The 21,728-nt window shown below is 49.4% G+C and overlaps 1 protein-coding gene and 1 long non-coding RNA gene across 5 annotated transcripts in view; one reads left to right on the forward strand and one right to left on the reverse strand.

Moving 5' to 3' along the window:
* Nucleotides 1-3,505: 3,505 nt before the first annotated feature.
* On the forward strand, nucleotides 3,506-12,461 carry LOC137858012 (uncharacterized). Its single transcript, XR_011097473.1, has 2 exons — nucleotides 3,506-5,404; nucleotides 12,099-12,461. It is a non-coding gene; the product is annotated as an uncharacterized lncRNA (long non-coding RNA).
* HSF2BP (heat shock transcription factor 2 binding protein) overlaps nucleotides 6,540-21,728 on the reverse strand; it is a 47,419-nt gene continuing 32,230 nt past the window's right edge. The window contains exons 7-8 of one of the 4 annotated variants that reach the window (XM_068685287.1): nucleotides 9,123-9,296; nucleotides 6,540-7,870 (exon numbers count right to left, since the gene is read on the reverse strand). In XM_068685287.1, coding sequence (XP_068541388.1) covers nucleotides 9,127-9,296 — 170 coding nt within the window. In that variant the 3' untranslated portion in view covers nucleotides 6,540-7,870; nucleotides 9,123-9,126. Of the gene's footprint in view, nucleotides 7,871-9,122; nucleotides 9,297-14,496; nucleotides 20,281-21,728 lie in introns of those variants that run through there. The other 3 variants (XR_011097460.1, XR_011097458.1, XM_068685306.1) reach the window with 3 other exon arrangements.

Below are 21,728 nucleotides of genomic sequence, written 5' to 3' on the forward strand. Positions count from 1 at the left end.
GCTTTTGTTTCCCTGCTCTGCTCCGGGAGCCAAAGTCCCGAGACGTCCTCCCGGAGAGGAGGCAGCCCCGAAGGGGCTGATAGTTACGAAGCAGGAGGCTGCGTGAGTTTTTGCATCAGGGTCAGGAGCTCCTCCACGGGTCCATACCAGCCTCTTCGTGGTTCTTGTCTGAGCGCAGAGTGGAGGTAAAAGACGGGTGGGGAGCAGGGTACGGCTCATCCAAAGACCCTTCTTTCAGAGGTGTGTCAGCACAGCCTGTGTTGCCACGATGTCAGATGGCACCCAAGTAAAAGGGAGAGTTATAGAAAAAAAAAATAAAAAAAAAAAAAAAAGAAAAATGTGTTGAAGTGGCAACAAACGATTCAGCCAGCAACAACCTTTCAGCAACTATCCCGGCACCGGCCATTCAGCCGGTCGCTTTTGCTGCCATTTTTATTAGCCACATAGGATGGAGGTTATACGACCCTATCCGGGTTACATTGTTAAACCAGGAAAAGATACGACAGCAAAACAGTTTTTCTGTGGCTTAATTAAATGGCCTTGATCCAAACCCCACTGAAGTCAATAAGGAGCCTTGCCGCTGCCCTTAACGACTTTGCATGACTGAATACTCCCAGCAGGGCTTTAATAGGGAAAAAAAGAGTGAGGTTCAAGCTGCAAAATACAAGATAGGCTCTGTACAGCAGGAAAGCTGCTGACGTGCTTCCATGGCATAGGTAGCTCACTGGTGGGAGAAAGGAGGCTCTGACCTGATGGGAGAGCCGCGGGGATCCGCATCTTTGTTTTCTCTCTGCGGACTCCAGGAGCCATTTGTGATTTCCATGAATAAAACATCTATTTTTTAATTATAAAATGAAATGCTGAAGCAAGTAGAAACACTTCCCCAGACTTCAGCAGGACGGCGATCTCCCCGGGAAGGGCTGGCACTGTGCAGGGCACGCTGTTGCACACTCTGGCCTTGCCGTTGCTTCGCAGACTCCTTTCTGTAGATGCTTCTTGTTTATAAGTAAAAGTACTTAGATTAACGGCGCAAAAACAAACAGTCTAATGTTGTTACATTTTAAGGGCACATTAGCTTGAAAGAGCAGCCAAGTTTGTTGACTAAAACGATTTACACAACTCTAAGGCCACTAAACAACTATTTCTCAATGTCTCATCAGCTGCGCAGGGGAGCAGGAGCTAAAAATGCCACGGCTCAACAAACAGTTCTGTGTTCCCGCTGTTGATAAGCACATGATGTTTCTTTGTAAATACAAGGCTGTCAGGGGTTGCTTTAATTAAAAAAAAAAAAAAAAAAAAAAAAGGCAACACCACAAACAAATAAATAACATGAATAATTTCTAGGCATGTACTGTCCTCTTTCCCTCCTTTCATTTCCCTCATATGACTCCATTAAAATATCCCCAACAAATCCTCTGCACTATGCCCAGGATTCCCAAATTACCTCCAAACAGGCTTCTGCCTGGCCAAGAGGCAATCCCTAGTGTGGCTGATATAACGCTACAGCCCTTCGGTTGGCAGGGACAGGAATGCCCACGTGTCACCACTTACATGAAGGGATCGTCTAAAGTGCCCAGGTTGACTGAGGGATGCTGAACATCCTCCACCACCAAGGATTTGGAAGAAATTAAAGTTTTTTTTAGAAGTCCCCATCTAATGCCCATTGAAGGTGGACATTGATTAAGAGCTCGGTCAGGATTTCTACTCTGCCCATCAAAGGCAAGTGCCCAGGTGCCTCACCAAGGAAGCCGGGTAAAGCGGAGATGTTTTTTAACAAAGCAGGCGAGGGAGGTGTAAGACAAGCAGATGGAAACTGAATTCAGAGAAAACATTGTGCTAGCAGGCATCTAATAGCGAGAGCAATCAATCAAGGAGCTCATTACCAAGGGACACTGTGCAATCCCCATTTCTTGATGTCTTTACGTTGATAGACTGGCAAAACTGTCCTAATGGGACACTATTCAACCAAAAGGTGTTGTGCTTGAGTTTAGGACCTGGAGGATAAAATTAAAAGCCTTCCACTCTACAAAGGTCAAGCAAGGTGAGCACAAAGGATTTTAAAACATTGAAGACTATGAATGGAGTCATTGAAATGCCTCAAAAACTTTTCATCTCTGTCAAACATGTAGGAGAAGCGGGATGGGAGAGCATGTTTTGCAGCAGGCAGGGAAAATACCAAGAGGTATTATACCAAGAGGCACAGCTCCATCTGGTTTGGTAATTTCTTCGGCCATGGCTGCCAAACAACAAAGACATCCTCGCTGGTGTGTTGACTCCAGAAGGTCTAGTGAGGCACGAGCCCTGCCAGCTTTCACAGCTACAGAAGGAGATGAGAACCACTGTTTAATGTCATCCAGTCACATAAAACATAAATATGTCCTGGCGGAGGTATGCAAAGTACTCGCCTTACTTCCTCTGCTACGCCAGCTCAGAATGTGTTGTGCTGCTGCAGTAAAAATGGTCAAACTACTGACTGTCAGATCTGGGGCGTACCTCTCCTATCTTACACTGTCTGTCTTTTCCCTTGGATTTCCATCTGTTCTCTGCAGGGAGCAAGAAAGCCTCACTGTAAGTAGACAGACGTCTCGCAAACTCGGTTCTCACTCGGGTCCTACATCCTTACTGCGCGTATTCGTTAACACAGCTCTGTTCTGCCACACAAAGACGTCTGGTCTTCTGCCTGTGATATGGTTATTTGCCAGAAATGATTTCAAATAGAGCAGGCAGCGAGCCTGTCACTTAGTTGTCTGATAATTTTGTTCTGTCACCCTGAGCCAAAATGATAATATCGGTGCTCAAACAGCTCCTACACAGATGCTGTCTGAGACCCCTTCTCCTCCCGGAGGCTTGCTGACCAGCACAAGACGGAGCAGGAAAACACCGCTTTGAGAGACATTTGGCAGTGTCTCCGGGATGCAGGGATAAGGCCATGCGCTGAGCTCTTTTTACATAAACACCAATAGGGGATAAGTCAGAACTCTTGAAATCGGTATGTCACCTTATTTCAACATCCAGCTAAAGTTTGATGTGAAAGTTCAGTCAGAGCTGTATCTGGCCCTGTGATTTATAGTGTTTACTGAACTGGGGAGCCAGCATGATAGTAAAATATCCCAGATATCTCTTTAATCTGCATAGTTTATTTCCAAAATCATATTTAACTGCTGAAGGATGGGGAGGAGGGAGAGTCACGTTTTGGACTGTGTTTTATGCTGTGCTTGAGGAGAGGAGAGGAGAGGAGAGGAGAGGAGAGGAGAGGAGAGGAGAGGAGAGGAGAGGAGAGGAGAGGAGAGGAGAGGAGAGGAGAGGAGAGGAGAGGAGAGGAGAGGAGAGGAGAGGAGAGGAGAGGAGAGGAGAGGAGAGGAGAGGAGAGGAGAGGAGAGGAGAGGAGAGGAGAGGAGAGGAGAGGAGAGGAGAGGAGAGGAGAGGAGAGGAGAGGAGAGGAGAGGAGAGGAGAGGAGAGGAGAGGAGAGGAGAGGAGAGGAGAGGAGAGGAGAGGAGAGGAGAGGAGAGGAGAGGAGAGGAGAGGAGAGGAGAGGAGAGGAAACACATCCATGGGGGAGGGCAGAAGCCTTGGGATTTCCCCCCAGATGTGTGCCACAGGGCAGGAGGCTCAAACGAGAAAGGCATGGGCCAAGCTTGGCACATGAAGCAGCTCAAATGACTGCCCCTCCCTGGGAGCGAACAAACCTCAGCAATTCAGTAATCCTCCCCCTGGGACATGTAGCTATGCATCTGGATTTTTAAACACCATTTTTTTACATTCTTTATAATATAAACACATGTATGCACATAAAACTCGAGAGACCTTTTCTTGAAGATGTTTAAATATGGTTGGGAAGCCGCCCCGCTTCCCTGCCGGCAGGGCCCTGACATGGCTCTCATGTCCAGATGATGGCCCTGACATGGCTCTCGTGTCCTTCCTTTCTCCACCGATGTCTTCAAGAGACAGTGGAGGTTTTGTGCTTGCTGCAGTCCCTCAGGATCTGCTGGGGCAAGGGATGAACCTCCACAGGGGACACTGGACGAGGTGTGTCCATGCTGACCCCATGGCAGGAGCTCTGCCGTGTCAGGGAGCTGTGTGAAGAGGGAGGCCTGCCACCCATTGGTGCCATGTCAGGAGCGGCAGGACCCCAAAGTGCCACAGGTCCCAGCACAAAGCTGCTGCGGGGGGCACAGGCACGACACAACACCAGGCCCAACACCGAGCCCACCCACAAGTGCAGCGTTGGCTTGTTGGGATGGTGACAGGACCAAACAAGGCCCATGGCTTCTCCAGGACACCATGACCAAGGCAAGGTCCGACGGTCCTCCCTGAAAAGCCGGCATTTCCCGACTTTGAGTCCTAAAAACACTCATCACCGGACACTCGAGGAGGCAGACCCGAGTGATTAAACCAGCAGGAAAATGCCAGAGAGGAGATGATTTCACTGCACTACTGAAAGCACATTTCGGCAGATAAGCCTAGCAACAGGGGCCCTGTCTCCAGGCTGGCTCCCAGCAAGGAGCTCCTGCTGCAGCTCCCTGTCAGCCCACTGCACTGCTGCGGGTGAGTGAATGAATGAAGAAATAAATAACCTATCGCAGCCTTCGTGCAATAAGCCGAATATTAGCATGTGGCTCTCAAGACGACCTTTATCGAAGGAAGCAGCATTTACAGGGGAGAAAAATTATCTAAAAATAAACGATTATCGCTCGTGTATACATAGAAATACCGAGGGCAAGATACGACTTTCTATAACATGAAATGACTCATTTTCCCCCTGAAGTTTTAGTGAGTGTCGAAGATATGCACTTCTAAGAGTGAATCACTCCAAATGGCCACTGGGTGACTGGCTGGGATTGAACTAATCTTGGGGAGGAGAGCTGACGTAAGAGCCATGGGACTGGGAATGCACGGGCTATTTGCAGGGCAAGGATGGCAGGCATTAGCACTCAGTTGTCACTAGTAAATCTTAGATTGCTTTGACAGGTGGCAGATTGCAAGACGTGAACGGCTACAGCTTCCAGGGGAACACTCTTTTCATGGAAAGTGGGATGAGGCCAAGGGAACAGCCCGTATTTCTTTTTTATGTGTGTGCGCAAACACACACACACGTGTATATATAGCTGTAAAAAATAAAGCGTATCTTTTATGGATAAGTAAACTAACTTGAATCCTCGTTTATATTTGCTAGCTAAACCCAGGAGTAAGAGCTCAAGCCTTCTGGAAGCAAAGCTCAATTGCCAGCCTCCAGAACAAGCCAAAAAAAAAAAGTTATGGTGAGTTATCTACAAGCCTCATTAAGCACGAGAGAATCTAATGGCTCCTCAGATATTCGTGGGAGAGCGTGAGGCTGGATTCAAACCACTCCTGGGACAAGCACGGACCAGATTGTGGTGCCTGAAGTGTTTTCCAGCCACCCCTGTGAGTATACCTTACATACACATAAATATCAGCTTTGTGTTGGATCCATGTCCAGAGGAGGGAAGTGAAAGAGAAGCAAGCCATGCCTTTTCAGACGAGCTCATGGCTTTTAGCAGTCTCCCTTCACACAGTGCTTACAGCAGCCTGGCTGATAGGGAAAGAAAGATCCCAAGAAAGCCCTGGCATCCGGAGGAACTCAGCCGCCTCCATAAGCAATGTAAGCACAGCTGTGCTTTGCAGTAGCAAATGCCAGCCATGCAACTGATCGCACAGTTAAAACAGGCTGCAGCAGCAATGCACCAATGCTGTGTAAATGGCTGGACGTGCAAGCTCATGTCGTACTGCCAGCTACTTGTAGTCCCCTGCCTGATGGATGTGTAGGTGGCTTATACCTGGTGAATGCAGTCGCTAAGCTGGGCACACGCTTTGCACCTTGCTAAGGAACTGCCTGGTATGGCTGGGTCTTCTGTTCTCCAGCCCTGTGGAGAGCAGCCAACGCATCTTGCCCTGCATTTCATAGGGATGTTTGTGGAAACAAGTGACACTGGGGTACAAGTTTTGCTGTGGGCTATAAGAAAACATGAAAATCGAGCCAAACTGATTCAAGCCAAACTTGTTACGAGTGAATGTTTCCTCAGAGGACAGAGCTGTCAAGCAGAAGGTCTCTTGGAGAACAGGAGAAACCTCTTTTGACTCACACCATCTGCCAGAAAGGATGAAATACTGGAAGGAGTTTGAGAATGACATGCGGGTATTCCCAGCACTGCCATGGTGATTTTGTGTGACCTAGGTGCAGTGGTTTGGCCCCTCTTTGAACCGTAAGCTCTGCCTGCCCTCCCAAGGCAGAGATGACAGGAATGCCTGCGGTTTCACCCCCTCCTAGCACACCAGACAGGTAGGGATTTTAAGCCGATGAATTATTTGCTGCAAACATTCTTTTCCACTTTGCTAATTGTTCCCATACCCGCTTGGGCGGCTGTAAATGTGTTTGTGATTACTGCAGAAGAGAGGGATGCAGCTGTGCTCCAGCCCCATGCAAACCCTTCACACCACGAGGCTGCAGTCAGCCCCTGTCCCACAGCACAGAGCTGTGCAGCTGCACATCCACAGCCAGCTGCTGCTGCAGGGAAAGGGCCAGCCTCGCTAACGAGCCTCACACGGGAGCACAACAGGAGGGCAAACCACTCGTTTTTTTTGCTGACATGGAGTTATTCAGTTGCACTTCCCAGTCCCATGGTACCTCGTAGCCAAAGCCACAAAGAAACCCCAAACTAACCTGATGAACTGTTCCAAATACTGGTATGTTTTCATTTCCCCTTCCTGAAAACAGACATATAAAATCACATGAAGCCCTCTAGCCTCAAGAAAGTGGAGCCCTCAACAGCGAGTAACTCATGGTTTCTAAAGAAGTGAAAGTTTCTGGGTTCTTTGGGGAAGAATTTCACCAGCTCTGCTCTTACTGTAATGCAGCTTATCTAGAGGGAAAGATACTGTACACAAATACAGACAAACTGGTTTCCAACCCCAAATCTGTGATTCCAGACCAAGTGGGTAAGTGTTAACTGCAGTTTCCATCCTTCAGCAGAGGACATTCAGAGGACTGTCGTACCAATGGGTGAGGAGACTACAGAAACCACACAGACAAGACCTAAAACCTTCATATGTGAGGCTAGGGACTTCAGCGTGACATGTTTATTTAACACGGAGCCAGGTTTGCTGTCTTACAGCATGCAATAGTTGATACCTGAAGGACAGACTCTGGCATGAGCAATTTTGGTTAAGTATATTCTATTTTCAATGCCTGAGATTCTCCTCTGGAGAATAATTAACCATGCGATATATGGTCTTAAACAGCCAGGAAAGAGATTGAAAATACAGAAAATTGAAAGGAAATTATTTCAAACCAGAGTGCTTTGACTCTGGAAACTAAGTTATAAATGCTTTTGAGAACCTGCATTTATTACTTGCAATAAATAACTTTTCTTCCAAACACGCCTTTGTGTGAGAGACAGATTAGCAGTGCAAGTGGAGCATATTTCTGCTGTGCAGAAGTTACTTATTTTAGAATAATGGACGTCACAAATTGGCCCTGCATAGCAACACTCATTGGAAAAAGATCACAGCTCCACTTAACACAAAAGTGCAATCTTGAAGCCCATTGAAACTGAAGTGTCTTCACAGGGCAAGCACTGAAGTAGCGCCTCGTTTGCGTAAAGCTGGACAATTGCTCCTCTTCCGTACACAAAAACCTGCTTAGATATCTGCTGTGCAGGGGGAAAGGCTCCTTAATCACATTACAGAAAATGAACATCCCAAGGTTAAGTCCTGGTGCTGTGGAGTACATCGGTGCTTTATAAAGTCATCTGAACAGGATTTATACCCACAGATCTCCATGCTGCAGTGAACATCCGGAGCTTACCTTTAAACTCGGGGGGGGGATGCTTCTTCCTTGTAGGAAAAGCAGTTCTGAAAAACAAATTTAGAATCATAAGGTCTGATTCTGCACCACATTAAGCCTGTTTTACAGTGGTGTCACTGCAGTGAAAATCAATGGAGTGACCCACTGGTGAAAAACACCACAAAGTAATGATGAGAATTAGCCCAGGCTCTTTAGAAGGCAGTTCATGTAGCCATTCCCTCAGGTTCTCTCCAAGTCCATTATGCTCGCTGTGGTGTGGCAAGTGCATGTAGGAAAAAAAGGCCGTGAGATGGCAAACCCATCCACCCTTGTTCGCCTGTTTTATGGCATTCCTGTCTTTCTGCCTTTGCATCATAACTCTGCTTTCCTTCAAGGAAAAGAAAACGATCAGACCTAGATTTATGCTCGCTAAGTGAGCTTGCTTTCCTTGCAGGTTTTTATTATTTTTTTTCTGCGAGAAGCAATTACACCTGGATTTGTTCCACTGCTTCTTGCCATCCTGGCAGGACAGCCAGGAGCACGGGCCATGAGTGAGCGCAAGGAATAAGTGGGAGCAGGGGACGGCTGCTGATTTACAGCGGCGGAGGCTCTGTCTCACGAGGCTGGCTATCAGGCGTGGCACTTCATTTCTGGAGCCTCCACTGACAGACGTGGAAAAAGTGCTCAAAATACTGCAGACCCTCTCAAAGTCACCTTGAAAGCGTGTGAGCAAAAAGGGGGCAGCTCCTCCGCTGCCACGTGTCCATCCCAGCGCCCGCTGCTCCCTCCCAGCTCCTCCGGGATGCCCTGCTTGGGGCTGGATCCAGCCCCACCAAAAAATTCATCCCAAAATTTGTTACGGGCTTGGGCACAACAATCCCGAGCAGCAGGAGGGCAAGTTAGGTGCTGGGACTCTGCTTGGTGCCACCAGGCCCAGCTGGCTGTGGAGGAGGCTGGCATGAGAGCTGGCAGCAGAGAATTGCACGAGCTGGGAGCAAAAGAAAGCCTTGATCAGCACAGAATTGCTTAAAAGAGGGGGTCACTCCTGGGGCCATGGCTCTGCAGAACTGCGAGGGGAAAGGAGACGGAACAACCAAGCAAAATTGTGGGGAAGGGGCAGGGCAAAGACCAGGACAAAGCACTCTACGGACCCACAGCCCTGTGTTTGAGGGCCATGCCCATGCTGGAACAGCTGTGGGGCAGGGGCATGGGGCTTTTCCCTTAGATTAATGACTGATTCAGAGGCCACGCAGCTGTCGTACCATGCACCCTGTTCCCATTTTAATTTTAGCAGCCTCACATACCTCCTGGGCTACTTACAAGGTTAGAAACGGGGGATTTCCAAGGGGAAGCTGCGGGCAGCCAGCCTGGCAGAAGCCCTTTGCTCTGGAGATGGCACAGCTACCTGGACATCAGCAGCTGGAAGACAAATTAAGGCTCTGCGAGGCGGCTGCGTGTCACCTGCATGGGGCTTCTGGTTTGGTGTCGCTGTCCCTGGAGGTAAAGATGGGGAGCCATGACTTCTAGGAAAACGGCAAAGCACGAAGATTAACTGCAGGAATTCACTCAGAGACAAAGTAATGAGGCAGGGAGGAAACTGTGCCTGCAGGACTCCCCTGTTAATCTGCGGCTGGATGAATTGCTCCTGACAGCGTGCTCGGCTTGTCCGCTGGCAGCGCGGTGGGCTGGAGTTTTTCCGCAGTGCCCAACCAAGTACGAGATCCATCGTTAGCTTGGGGGGACACGGGGATGGATAAGGGAAAGATATAAATAAGGGACATGCCGGGAATGGAACAAGGTAAAAAGTTGGCTTAGTCAGTGTCGTAGCTAGAGGGAAATACAGGTAAACACGGCTTGCCCATTTCTAATTCAGACACTTCCTTCCTTCACACACAAGGAAGCAGCCAGAGGAGTGAGTTTGCCCACCTCCTTCCTTACCATCAAGCCACACTGTATTATATTTAGTTGAACAGTCAACAGCAGCACTGACCTTTAAAGCACTATACGATCCTTTGTAACCCTCCTGTTTAATACAAGAGCCCTCTATCCTAGCGACAGGCAGCTGGAGACACCGAGGCTGTGTCTGTAGCAGTGCATCAGACGTGCCCAGGTCTGTCCTCTGGCACTGAGGCTGGCCGGGATGGGATGTTCCACGTCCAGGCTATTGAACTTTCTTCCCTGTCAAACCAAGGCAGTTTCATCTCAAATGCCTATCGGGAATGGTGTCCAGGCCCCGCTGGCTTCCAAGCCATGCCTGGGGAACATCTGAAGGACCACAGGCGTGCTTCAGACATCCTAACAATTTCAGAGCACAGATGACTCAGCCGTAATGTCTGGGAATGTGCCCTGGCACCACGTAATTGTGCAGCAGAGAAGTAGCTTGAGGTGCCGGAGCACTGCAACTCCATCTAAAGCCAGGGGACAGTCTGGCAGCCCGTGGCAGCCCGTGGCAGCCAGCCCTTCCGCGGTCGGAGCTGAGCACCAGCACCCACAGCACCGAGAGCACAGCAGCTTTCTAAAGCCTCTTTGTTGTGACCGAGCCACTCAGGCTCCAGAAGATGTGTCAGCATCACCACCCCAGAGCACGTCTCCTATCTCCTACTAGAGAGTGATGTGGATCATTTCTCTTTTCCCCACGGCACCCTGTGTAGATGCAGCTGCAGAGGAGCCTGGAAGCATCCTCTTAAGAGCCCTCTGCCTTTTGCCCCAGCTTTCTGGACAGTCTTCTCCTGTGGCTGAGTCGTGGAACCAGCACTGAGCTTCATGACACCAATGACAGCATGAAGTTTGCTAATTAACGACAGGAACACCAGTCTGCTTGCACGGAGCTGGCCACATGCCGTGCATTTTTAACATCGCTTAGTAAACAGCGGTGATGAAACGCAATAAAGCATGCCAAATGTGTAGCACTGATGCGATGCCCAGATAGGCTGGGGTGGCCTCTAGCAGGCCGGGGAGAGGGTGAGCTCCTTTTCTTTGCCATCACAATAACCCAGCAGTCCAACTAGAATCGTATCTGCAAGATCTCAGAACTAAGCAGGATGTCCTGTTCATAAATCAAATCCCAGCAGACCTCTCCCTCGACAGGCTTTTCCCTTCCTGGACTAGACTTTCTGGAAACTTAAGGTTTAAGGTTTTAATCCTGCGAACATTTGTACACATGTTTTCCTACCTAGAGGCCCCATTATTCGAGCTGAATGTATGCACAAACGTTGGCAGCACGGGCCCATGCTTAGGAAGCGGTTCTGTAACGCTTCTGTTCACCAACTTGCCGACTTCTAAATACGTATCTGTGTTTTTCCACATGACCTCATCACTCTGGGGCACAACGAGAAGCGTATACACCCACCGAGTGACATTACAATCAGCTGTCTTAGCAGCCTTGCCCTACACAAGATTTGGGATGTGCCCGATGGAGTACCTCAGATATTGCTCAAGTCGGCTGCACTTCCCTCCCTATTATTTAAGCAATAATAGCTGATGGGGAGGGTATTTCCTGAGTCATCTGGAGAAAATGAGGTCTCTGCTGTAGGCCCATAATTCCGCTAGGAAAGCATGGCCAGGAAGCCAGTCCCCACCCTGTCCCCCCTATGCTGGGACCGTGGCTGCGAAAGCAAGCCAGCACGGGCGGCTCGGTTTGGGATTTTCAGGTATACAACAAAATACTTCAAGAATACACCAGCTTTTTCCCCAGAGACCTATTTCTAAGGTTTGCAGAGTGGCTGGTGACACAGAAGGCCCTTCTACTTCCAAAGGGAAATTTTGCCCCAGAGGGTCAATGACTTGCGGGATGCCAGGCTGGAAAGGGGTGGGTGTACAGTGGGGAAATAGACAGTGATGTATGGATTGCTGCCGCATATCGTGCATTGATGTCTGGGGTTATACAAGCCACAGAGGGAGGCTTCACAAGCAGCAGGAGATGCATTTGGGAACTCTCTGCTCTGTATAGGGACAAAGCAACAGGTCCAACTACACGCTCGGAGCAGCCGCAGTGGCAGGGAGCAGCTCGTTAAGCTGGGTTTGGGGCTACAGTGAATTCCCGGAAAGCTGCACGGCAATCAGAGCACACAGTGGAATCTGGCCACTGTTACTTTATAACAGCATTTTTCTGGCTGGTATGCTCACTGCTCTGCATAGAACCTTTTTTATTTTTATGTTTATTTTTATTAATATCATTAAGACAGCAGGACTTACCCTTCTCAGCAGTTATATAACTATGTAGATACATACATAGGTATATATAGACACCTATATAGTTATATAATTCCTTTTTTTTTTTTTTTTTTTTCCTAACAGAGAAATACGAAAACATCCCAGGGATTTTAAAAGCCATGGATTCAAACCTGGAAAAACTCCAGCACTGGAGTTTTTGGTGGGGAGAGATTTGGAGCCTTACTGACGACGATAACTGTGAAAAGAAGAAAATGTGTTTTGGATCTGTACCTGCCTGACTACAAAGGCACGACCATGCCAGCAGCCCGCAGCTCTCACGGCCACAGCGGAGCGATGCGTTCACAGGCCGGGTCAGATTGATGTGCAGTATTTGGAGCCACGGGGTATTCTCTACAATTACTCCTTGCTGCTGCAAATTAGCACGCTCCTCACTTTAACGGGGAGCTGTTGCCGTCAGCTGAGGCTGGAGCTGCAAAGGTTCCTGTGGGTGTAGTAACACCAGGACTAACAGGCTCCGGTTTCACAATACAAAGCCACCGGCAGCTATGCTGGCTCGGGTAATCAACATAATCCTCCCTTCTTGTCCGGTGTCATTCCCTTGCCCTACGTAGCACCACTGCCTGTGGGGCCAAGTTTTGGACCGGCTTAGGCAATGGGTTCGGCAGAGAAGTAATTAAAACATGAAAACACAACATCCTTGGGTTTTGACCCAGCTCGGGTGTCCCAGCTGTCTGACAGCAGTGGACAAAGGCAGCGTGAGGCAGAGGCAGAGAGCTGAGGGCACCAACAGCTGAAGCCCACAGGGCTGATGAAGACATGGCAGGGCAAAAACACAGCCAGGCTGAGCAACCCCGGCCCTCCAGGCACAGGGCAGCTCTATTTGATGCTTCTGCTGCCTGCACTTCCAGCCGACAGCTTCTTGTGTTTCAGGGATTTCCTGAGCCAGCTGTGAGGCCTGCAACCTGTCTGGTGATGCTCTAGTGGATTTTTCTCCACAGACATGTCCAGCCTCTTCCTGGATCCATATAAGCTCCCTTATCACCTGCAATGCCACAAGTGAGCTGGATCTTTTGAGCTTCATTAACATCTACAAGCCCAAAAAGGGGAGAGCTGCTCCACTACCAGACCATGGGATGGGGCCGTGCAGCTGTGGGATGGGGGAGGCCCACAGGCCAGGAGTGAGTGCCTCCTGGCAAGCCTCACTGAGGCCCTTCTTGGGGCAATATGGCACAGAACAGGGGTCCAGAGCAATGGGAGGGGGTGTTATGGGGCAGGAGAGACACTGCAGTGTCCCCTCCTGCCAAAGAATGGAGTGGTGGCCAAGGAACACGTGGCAAAGGCCAAGGGAAGTACTCGTGCTTCAGAGCACAGGTGACAGCAAACAGGAGGGCTCAGGATGAAAGTGTCCCAAACCCTCCTAAATATACGCATTCCCCAGATCTTCGGCATCTTTCCTGAGTGTGTCTGGTGGTGTTCACAGCTGGAGAGGGCATTTTGGCTTAGGGGTTGTGATTTTGGCTGGTACAGCTGCTGCAGAGTGAAAAGGACCTGTCTGCAGGAAACACCATTCTAGCTGTTTCTTTAGAGCTGATTGCTTGCACATTTGGGGCAGGAATGTCTGGATTATTGCTGATAAGAGTTACGGCAGTGTGTCGGGATGTAAGCTCCTGGAAGTCTCCTGACGTCTTGCACATGCCACTCAGAAGCAAATCCTGGCACTTCATGTTCCCACCCTACCAAAACACCAAATCCTCTCACGTGACAAAAGTGATAGCTTTCTTATAACCACTTTGCTTTGTCTCTCTTTATTTTAAATTGCATACACACCACAGAGTGGCTGAAACCCGTGGCGTACAAATCAGTTGAAATTGAGTCACTGGGCCTGGGAGAAGCAAACAGACGTCATCGTAAAGAGAGCAAAGCCCCGCTTGGAGCCCCGTCACCCTGCTGAGTTGCAAGGTTAAGGAAACACATAAAATTGTAATGAATGAAACAACCATTAAACATTTTGCTAATACTCGGAGAAATGTTGCCAAAAAGACAAACTAGCTAGCAGACTAACATTTACATTATAAAATGTAAATTCACAGTGTTAACTTTCTCTGGAATGAATAAACAAATATTTTAATCAAGAAAAAAAAAAAAAGGAAAAAAAAAGTACATACTTTCAGCAAACGTCATCTTCTTACACTGGGGAAATTCTTGTCATGCTTAACCCAAGTGTGACACAACATCTTGTAGCAGTTATCCATTATTGAAGTTTATCTGGGCTTGCTGATAGCCCGGCATTCCTGTAGCATGTAAAGGAATGTGCATTTCATCCCATCTAGCTTGTACACCACACTTATTTATTCCACCCACTGCTTTCGGAGGTTCAACGCCCTGTATGCTCAGCATAAACCAAGAAACACTTGGGTGCTTTGAATGACTCACTTGGGGCTCCATTCAGTCTTTGGAGAGCTGACAAATCTACCAACTCATTTAGATGCCTGAAGTAAGGAAGGATGACTTTTTTATAAAATATCCATCTCAGGAGCTGAGGGTTTGGTTCCCAGCATGGTTTCACCAAAGGGAAAGGCACTGTAAATGACTTCTCAAATCTTCCAAAAGATGGCTTGGAAATAAGTTGGGGTTTCTTTTGAATCTGCGAATCTGTGCTTCCCCACAAGCTCTCCAGGACTGCTGGAGAGTGTGTCCTGTGATGAAAATTAAGGCAAGAAAGGGGAGGTGGTGACAGAGAAGGACAAAGTCTCTCATTCGGGGAATCATAACACAATACCGTGCCCTGATTTTATGGACACAGGGAAGGGCAGAAGAAGTCTTTTCTAAGAGCACCTTCATGGACTGTCAGGAGTGTGCCAGGGCCCCTAGCTGCTTCTCTGGCGGGGACACCCTGTCTTGGAGTGATATGGGCCACAGGGGAAGGTTTTACTGGCAAAACTATCCTGTGTACTGAAGATATGGTGACACCACTGATCTGACCTTCAGAGGTCCTCTTCAGGGCATCTGTAAGATGCCTAAGGAGAAGCCTTTTGCTAGACCAAATTAAAATTAAAATTGCCTGCGCAAGCGAACCACTGGCAGGCTTGGGACTCAGTTTTAAGTGTAAATATTGCTGGAACAGGCATGATTCAATGATAAAGGGTTGATCTGTTCTGCCTCAGGTTACACTTAGGCATCCTGTGTCTCTCCTAGTGACGTGGAGAAGGGATAAGTCTTCCCACTTCACACAATTCCTTCTGTTGGGAATAGCAGCTAAAAAGCAGTGTTTATCCTCAAAGCAAAGCACACTGTTACTAAAGCTCAGCTGCAGGAGAACCTGAAGTCTTTTGCCTTGTACCTTTTCCTGCCATTTAAATATGTTGGTGAATAAGTCAAATGTATGCATGGGAAGCAACGAGGAGAAAGGGAATGGAATAGAGACGACTACAAACCATGCTATACTCTTCACTTCAGATTCACATTTCCTAGGCACAGCATGTAATTTTCGTGCTGCCTCTAGACATAAGGATAACTGCTCTTCAGGAGCTACTTTGTGTGTTAAACAAATATGACATTTACGGATTGTTTTCTCTCACTATTTATTTGCTGTGTCCTGAGCTAATGACCTTAAAAATTGATCTCTCTTATGGCATTAGTGTTAGGCGATTTCCAAAAAGCATGAAATTGCAATAAACTGTCAAGTTTGCACAGGTGCATTAGAGATTAAGAGATCAGCCACAGAGCCATTAAGATCTATGGCAAAACGCCCAATGGGACCAAGATCAAGCCTTCAGAGTGTTTTTAAAAATGTCATCATTAGTGGAGAGATTCCTTGCCTGGCAATCCCAGGAGCTCAATACAATGCTGGATGTTAACCGTACCCTTCTGCGCTACTCCTCTGAGATGGCAGCTGCTGGAATTTCTTATTCATTTCAAAACAGATGAAGCAAATATTAGTTCTGCTGGAGCAAAGATCAGGGGAACGTCCCTGCTGAAATGCTGGTGTACACTACACAAGCTTTCAAATTCTTCCTAACCTGCAGGAAGAGGCTTTTTCTTTATGCAGGTGCAAGAAGCCCACTTCCACCCCTTAGCAGGGATGTATTTAAAAAAAAAAAAAACAATAAAAAATTCTACGGAGCCAGTTTTTGTGACAAATCACAAAGGCCATCAAAAGGTGGCTTTGAGATCTGTCTTCTCTGCAGCTACACAAGTTTTGTTCTTACCCCACCAGCTTTCCACATGGAGGGACTCTGCCTGGGAAGCTTCTGCTAGATGGTGTGGCCAAAGGCAAAGGTCTCCCAAGCTCCCTGCCTTCACAGAGAAGGAGTGGAAAGAAATCAATTTGGTGTTCAAAGTCTCGCACTGCTCTCCCTGATCTTTTTTCTAGAGAGACAGATAAGTTTCATTTTAACTGCCAGGGAAAGAGCTCTAGAGCATCTCAGCCCAAAGAGCCACCAGATGTGCTCCAGGCAAACAGGCAAATGCGGAAACATTGGTGCTGCAGGAATGCAGGTGGAGATCTGCTTAGCAATGCTCACGTGTGGGGTTGACTCTGCATACATGATAGATAAGGTGTAGAGCATTCGCAATGGCTTGGGAGTGCCTTTCCATGCTGCTCATCTGAAAAGTAACATCATCGACACTGAGGTTATGTTTTGCTTCAGTTCTATACCTGCAAACTCCCATGTCTGCATGTCTGTCTTTTTGTGCTCTTGCTTTTGCTCCATATTGTGAGTCTTACCCCACAAATGCAAACAGAGAAATAAAAAAACCCTACTCCGATTTATTTTGTTATTATTTTTTTTACAAATTTTGCACGTTGCTTTTCCCAAAAGAAAACCTGGGACCTTCATGGAAACCTGTACCCCATATAATAGTGCTAGGCATGTACTTTCAGTTACTTCTGCCAATGTATTTTAAGATAGAAAAGCAGAGCAGGAGGAGGGAAATGACTGGATCTGAGGGAACACATGCGTAGCGAGCTGAGTCACCCCTGAATCCAGCCAGCTGCCTGCAGACAGCTCCTCCGCTGCTCAATTACAAATTAGTTCTGGCCTTGTGCAGAAAATCTGTTAAACAATGCATAAATGGTGCTAATTTGGTAACGTTTTATTGGCACTGATCTCGTCCTCACCCCCTCCCAGTGTGGCTCAGGCACCCGAAGCCCTGCAATCAATAGCATCATCTGCATGATACTGAAGGTACTTTCTGCTTGCCTTTTCGCAGAAGTCCAAATCAGACGAGCATTAGGTCTAGTGCTGCTGACAACAGACATATTCCCGTAGCCACAGCAGTTCTCAGCCTTTTTTTCAATACAAAGGCCTCTCTGCATTTTTAGTGCTTAATCCCTGTAAGGGAAAAGAGGGTGGGCTAGGAGAAGGGGCCTGTCTTTGTGGAAAGGAGCAAAAAGGGCAAGACATGGGAAAAGACTCCCACCTTCAGTCACGGGCACCTAGGAGACCTTCTGCCCCATCCTTTTGCAGCTTTGGCCTTGGCTGCTACTCTGAACTCAAGGACAGTGAGATTTCCAGAGTGAAAAAACAACCCACACCCTGCTTGGTAGAGGAAGGACGGGAATCACAGCGAGCCCTTGGGGAGGGTGAGGGTAAATGGCACCTACCTGCCTGCCTCCCGTCCTCTCTGCAGGATTATCCACGGAGCTGACTGAGGCCATCAGCCCATCCTGGGCAGCTCCTGGTGCCCAGCTCAATAGTTCAAGGCAGACCAGGAGGCTTCATGCAGCACTCCGGTCACCGCCGCTGCTGTTTTCCTTTCTCAGCTCTGCTCTATCCCCTGCAGCAACTGCTCATTGCTGATGCAGGGAAGCAGAAGCACCAGCCTGCTTGGCTAAGACAGGATTCGCAGCCCTTCGGGGACAGCCTCTCTGCAGCTAACCCGCTGTCAGCTCGCTAGATACACCGTCCGAGCCACCAGCAGGCTCTGTGGTGTGGGGAAGTTGCCTCGTGAAATGAAGGAAGGACATTTTTTGAGACCCCACAAGTTGAAGGGGGCTGAGAGGGTAATCCTGGGCTTGGCTGAAGGTGTGGAGGTGCCACAACCTGCAGCCAGCATGATGCCACAGGCCCAACCAGCCTTTGTGGGCTTCCACTTAGCAGCAGGAACAAAGCATGTGGGACATTTCCCAGTTTCCAAGACACAGCCCAAAGCTTAGGTCACCTGCTTCTCGAGAATTGATTTTACTTTCCAAGGAAGCAGAGCCCTTCAAGAATGAATGGATTTAACAGTCAAAAAGCATCCGGCCCCGCAGCCCCTAGGGGAGGGAAGGGAGCCAGGCCTGGAGGATGAAGGAGCACAAACATGGACGTCCTCACGGTCCGGCCCGGGGACGACAGCGTGCCAGCACCACGGGTGAAGCAGCTGCAGGTGGTGGCTTCTGCTTCTGGTCGACAGCTCCCCCAGGGGCAGGCCCACCACCTAGCCCTGCCTCGAAGCACTGGTGATCTGCTTCGTCATTCCCCGGGCTTTAATTTCCTTCCTCACTTGCTCCACAAACAGCATCTCCTTCTTTCTACGTCACTGTGCTTAAGGGTTGAATCCTTGGAAACTAGTTTCTTTTTTTCTCTTCCCCTCAGTGCCAGGACGACCTTCGCCCTTATGTCTTCCTTGGAAGAGTCCAGAAAGCCGCGCTTAATTCTTTGTTTCCTCCTCTCTCCTCATGTAGGCTCTTAGTGCTCTCCCATCTGGAGGGGCGAGGAGCACAGGGACGGACTATTTCTCCCTCATGTAATTCATGGTGGCGAGAGCAGCAACACCAGCTTTAGCCCTCCCTGAAATGCAAGGCCTGCCCCTCTCAGTGGCCCCATCCTGCTTTCACAGCACGAGGCCCCAGAGCTCACACTGCCCAAATTCAGACCGCTGCTCCCCGAGCCAGGCAGGAGCAGAGCACCAGGGCCTTGTTTCTCCATGGACTCCTCTACAGCCTGGCAGGAGCAACATCTCCTGGGCTGGAAAGGTCTCACAGGACTTTGCAATGAGTCCTCTTAGCAGCCCTCACAGCCCTCAGTCACCGTGACTCACTTGTGGCCACCAAGTGAGATGATGGCCCCGTGGTGCCCACCAGCCCCTTCCGATACTTATCCCAGGGACTTCTGCAACCCACATAACAGCGGTCAGATTAAGGCACGAAGGAGGGGGAGTCACGTGAAAAGAGAACAAAGCAGAAATGTAATTTGGAGGACCGAATCCTCCAGCATGCCCCCTCTGAAATTAGGAGTGCTCCTCCAGAAGCTCAGCTCCTCAGCTAATTCAGCCCACAGGAGGCCTGTGGCTGCACAGGGTACCAAATCCCGCTCTTCTGAGCCCCAAATGAGCACCCCAGCAGCTACACTCCACCTCATCCCGGAGGGCTGTGTCTCAGGCCCCAGCATTTCCTCAGCACCAGTGGAGCACGAGACCTATACCACCCTCTTGTGCCTAAGGAAACTAAAATGAAGACCTAAAACCATGATTTAATCACAGTACTTCAACAGAAAAGCTTGATTTGTGTAATAATGATATTTTTTTTTCAGCATTCCAGCAGTGTCTTAGAAATGTTTTCCAGTCCCTCTGTGTTCTTCCTGTAGCAGCCTTACAAGCGAGAAGGTTTCCAGCAGTTTCACTGTGCCCCCATGCTCACAACCTGTCCCCAAAGCCGCCCCTCTCCCCAGGCCACTTACACCATTACTTTTAGCAGCTCAGCTTCTCAGCTGGCTTCACGATCCCCAGAGACGGTCTCTATTTTTTCTGACTGTGTCCCAGGTTGCCACTGGTGCTCACAAAATGACTCCCGTACCTTTTGGTCCCTTGCCATTTATAGCCAAGAGGGAACCTCCTTTCCCTCAGCTTCCTCGCCCAAGACCTGTCTGCATCTCGATTAGCTGCCTGGGCACCGGCAGGCCCTGGCTGTGTCTGACAAGCAATCTCCGAAGGTTTCCGGGGCAGTATTACACGCTGTCAGCAGTGTTAAGGCTGAATAGCTCAGCGGCTGCTCAGGGCTGTGCGGGACATCGTTGCTAGAGAGGCTTCCTGAAGGGGCTTCCTTACGGGAACCGGGGTGACTCATTGCTACTCAGCGCCTCTCCTTTCAGGGAGATTAAGTTTCTGCTGCAACAGGGTGGTAATGAAAATGAAAATCGCTCTGCGGGAATGACCCGTTACCGGAACAAAAAGAAGAGAAGCTCTACGTCTGGGAAGAGAAGCAATCACTGTCGGTAGCTTCTCATTACTGAACGATTTCCAAGCGCATGGAGGGCTCCGCTCTTCTTTGTGTCAGGCACGATGTGAAGCTGCAGCTCCCCAAATGCAGCTGCACTCCTTCAGGCTGCAAAATGCAAAAACCCGGTCACAGGAGGGCACATAATTTTGTATGTGTGTGCTGGGGATCTTGCAAGCACTACGACACGCCTACACATGCAAATCGGAGGTGGTGTCCACAAAATGCAGGTTTGTAGACAACGAGAGCTCCTCCACACAGCCCCCAATTCACGTTATATCTGATACCATTTTAAAAGGAGCAAACTCTTCTGGGGATGCACTCAGGCAAGTCTGAAACTGGGCTGTTTTTACCTAGCTCCTCATAAGCCAAAGGAAACGTGGTGTGAGCTGCAAGGATGGCCACAGGCAGGCATGTGCCAGTGCCCCCGGTCGGAGCAAAGCCAGCCCAGCTGCGGGGACAGGAGCGAGGAGCATCTGCTCGCACGCCCTCCCCTCCGTGCTCCGCTTGCTGCTGCTGCCGTCAGAGGCCTCGCTGCCTTTATCGCTCATGCTGGGCCCGCTTCCAAGCAGCAGGTCACAGCCACGCATTTGCAGCACGGCAGGAGTCCCTCGCCTCGTGCTGCAGGCCTCCCTAAGCTCTCCTGGGCCGATTAAAGTCTCCTCTTACGAACTTTCGTGGTCGTTTACGCTGCAGAGGGAAGGGGCACTGGGCTTGAAAGGCTGTAGGCAGCTCAGCCGCGTGTTGAGCTGTCCTTTCGTCAGAGAGCTGCCCTGAGGTTTCCTCCGAGGCACAGGGGAGCAGCACCAGCAGCCAGAGGTGCGGCAAAGCCAACTTACACCCACCGAGCCCTGGCCCCAGGAGCAGCTTTCCAGGTCTAAAAGCTCCCACCCTGCTGTGGCAGCAGCTTGGCTCAGCTCAGAAGCTGCCTGGCACCCCCCCCCCAAAAAAAAAAAAAGTCTCTTTTGCATTCACTGCATCCCTCGTGCCAGACCAATTAAGCCCTGCTGGGAGCATTGTCAGCAGGACGGGCACTGCCTTGCAGCCCCTGTGGGGACCTGCACCCATCGGCTGTCCCCTTAACACCCTGGTGCTTTGCTTCCCACATGGACCAGCCTGAAGACCCTTCCCCCTGTTTCTGTTTCCTTTCCATCACCGTGGTGTCACCTCGTAGATATTTCACCTTATATTTGTCCTGGTACATGCTAAGGGTATTCCTGGCCTGACCCTACAGTGAATGCACAGATCCAGGCTCCCACCACAACGACCTGGAGCTGCTTGTTCTTGGTCTTTCAGTTCCTGGAAACCCAAAGGCTGAGCAAAAGGAAAAAGCTCTCCTGAAGACCCATCCTTGTGCTGTACCAAAGGGGTGGCCCTGCTCGAGAGGGGTTGGAGCAGGTGGCCTCCAGAGCTCCCTGCCAGCCTCAACACTGCTGTGATGTTGTGAAGTTGACTCTGGACACCCCAGACTGCTCAGGACAAAAGGGTGCAGAGTCAAGTCCTGGGCCTTTTTTCCTGCTTTTTCAATGTTCTGTTTTGTGCTAATACAGGATGAC

Source organism: Anas acuta, chromosome 1 (assembly GCF_963932015.1).
Source record: "Anas acuta chromosome 1, bAnaAcu1.1, whole genome shotgun sequence".
Lineage (NCBI taxonomy): Eukaryota > Metazoa > Chordata > Aves > Anseriformes > Anatidae > Anas > Anas acuta.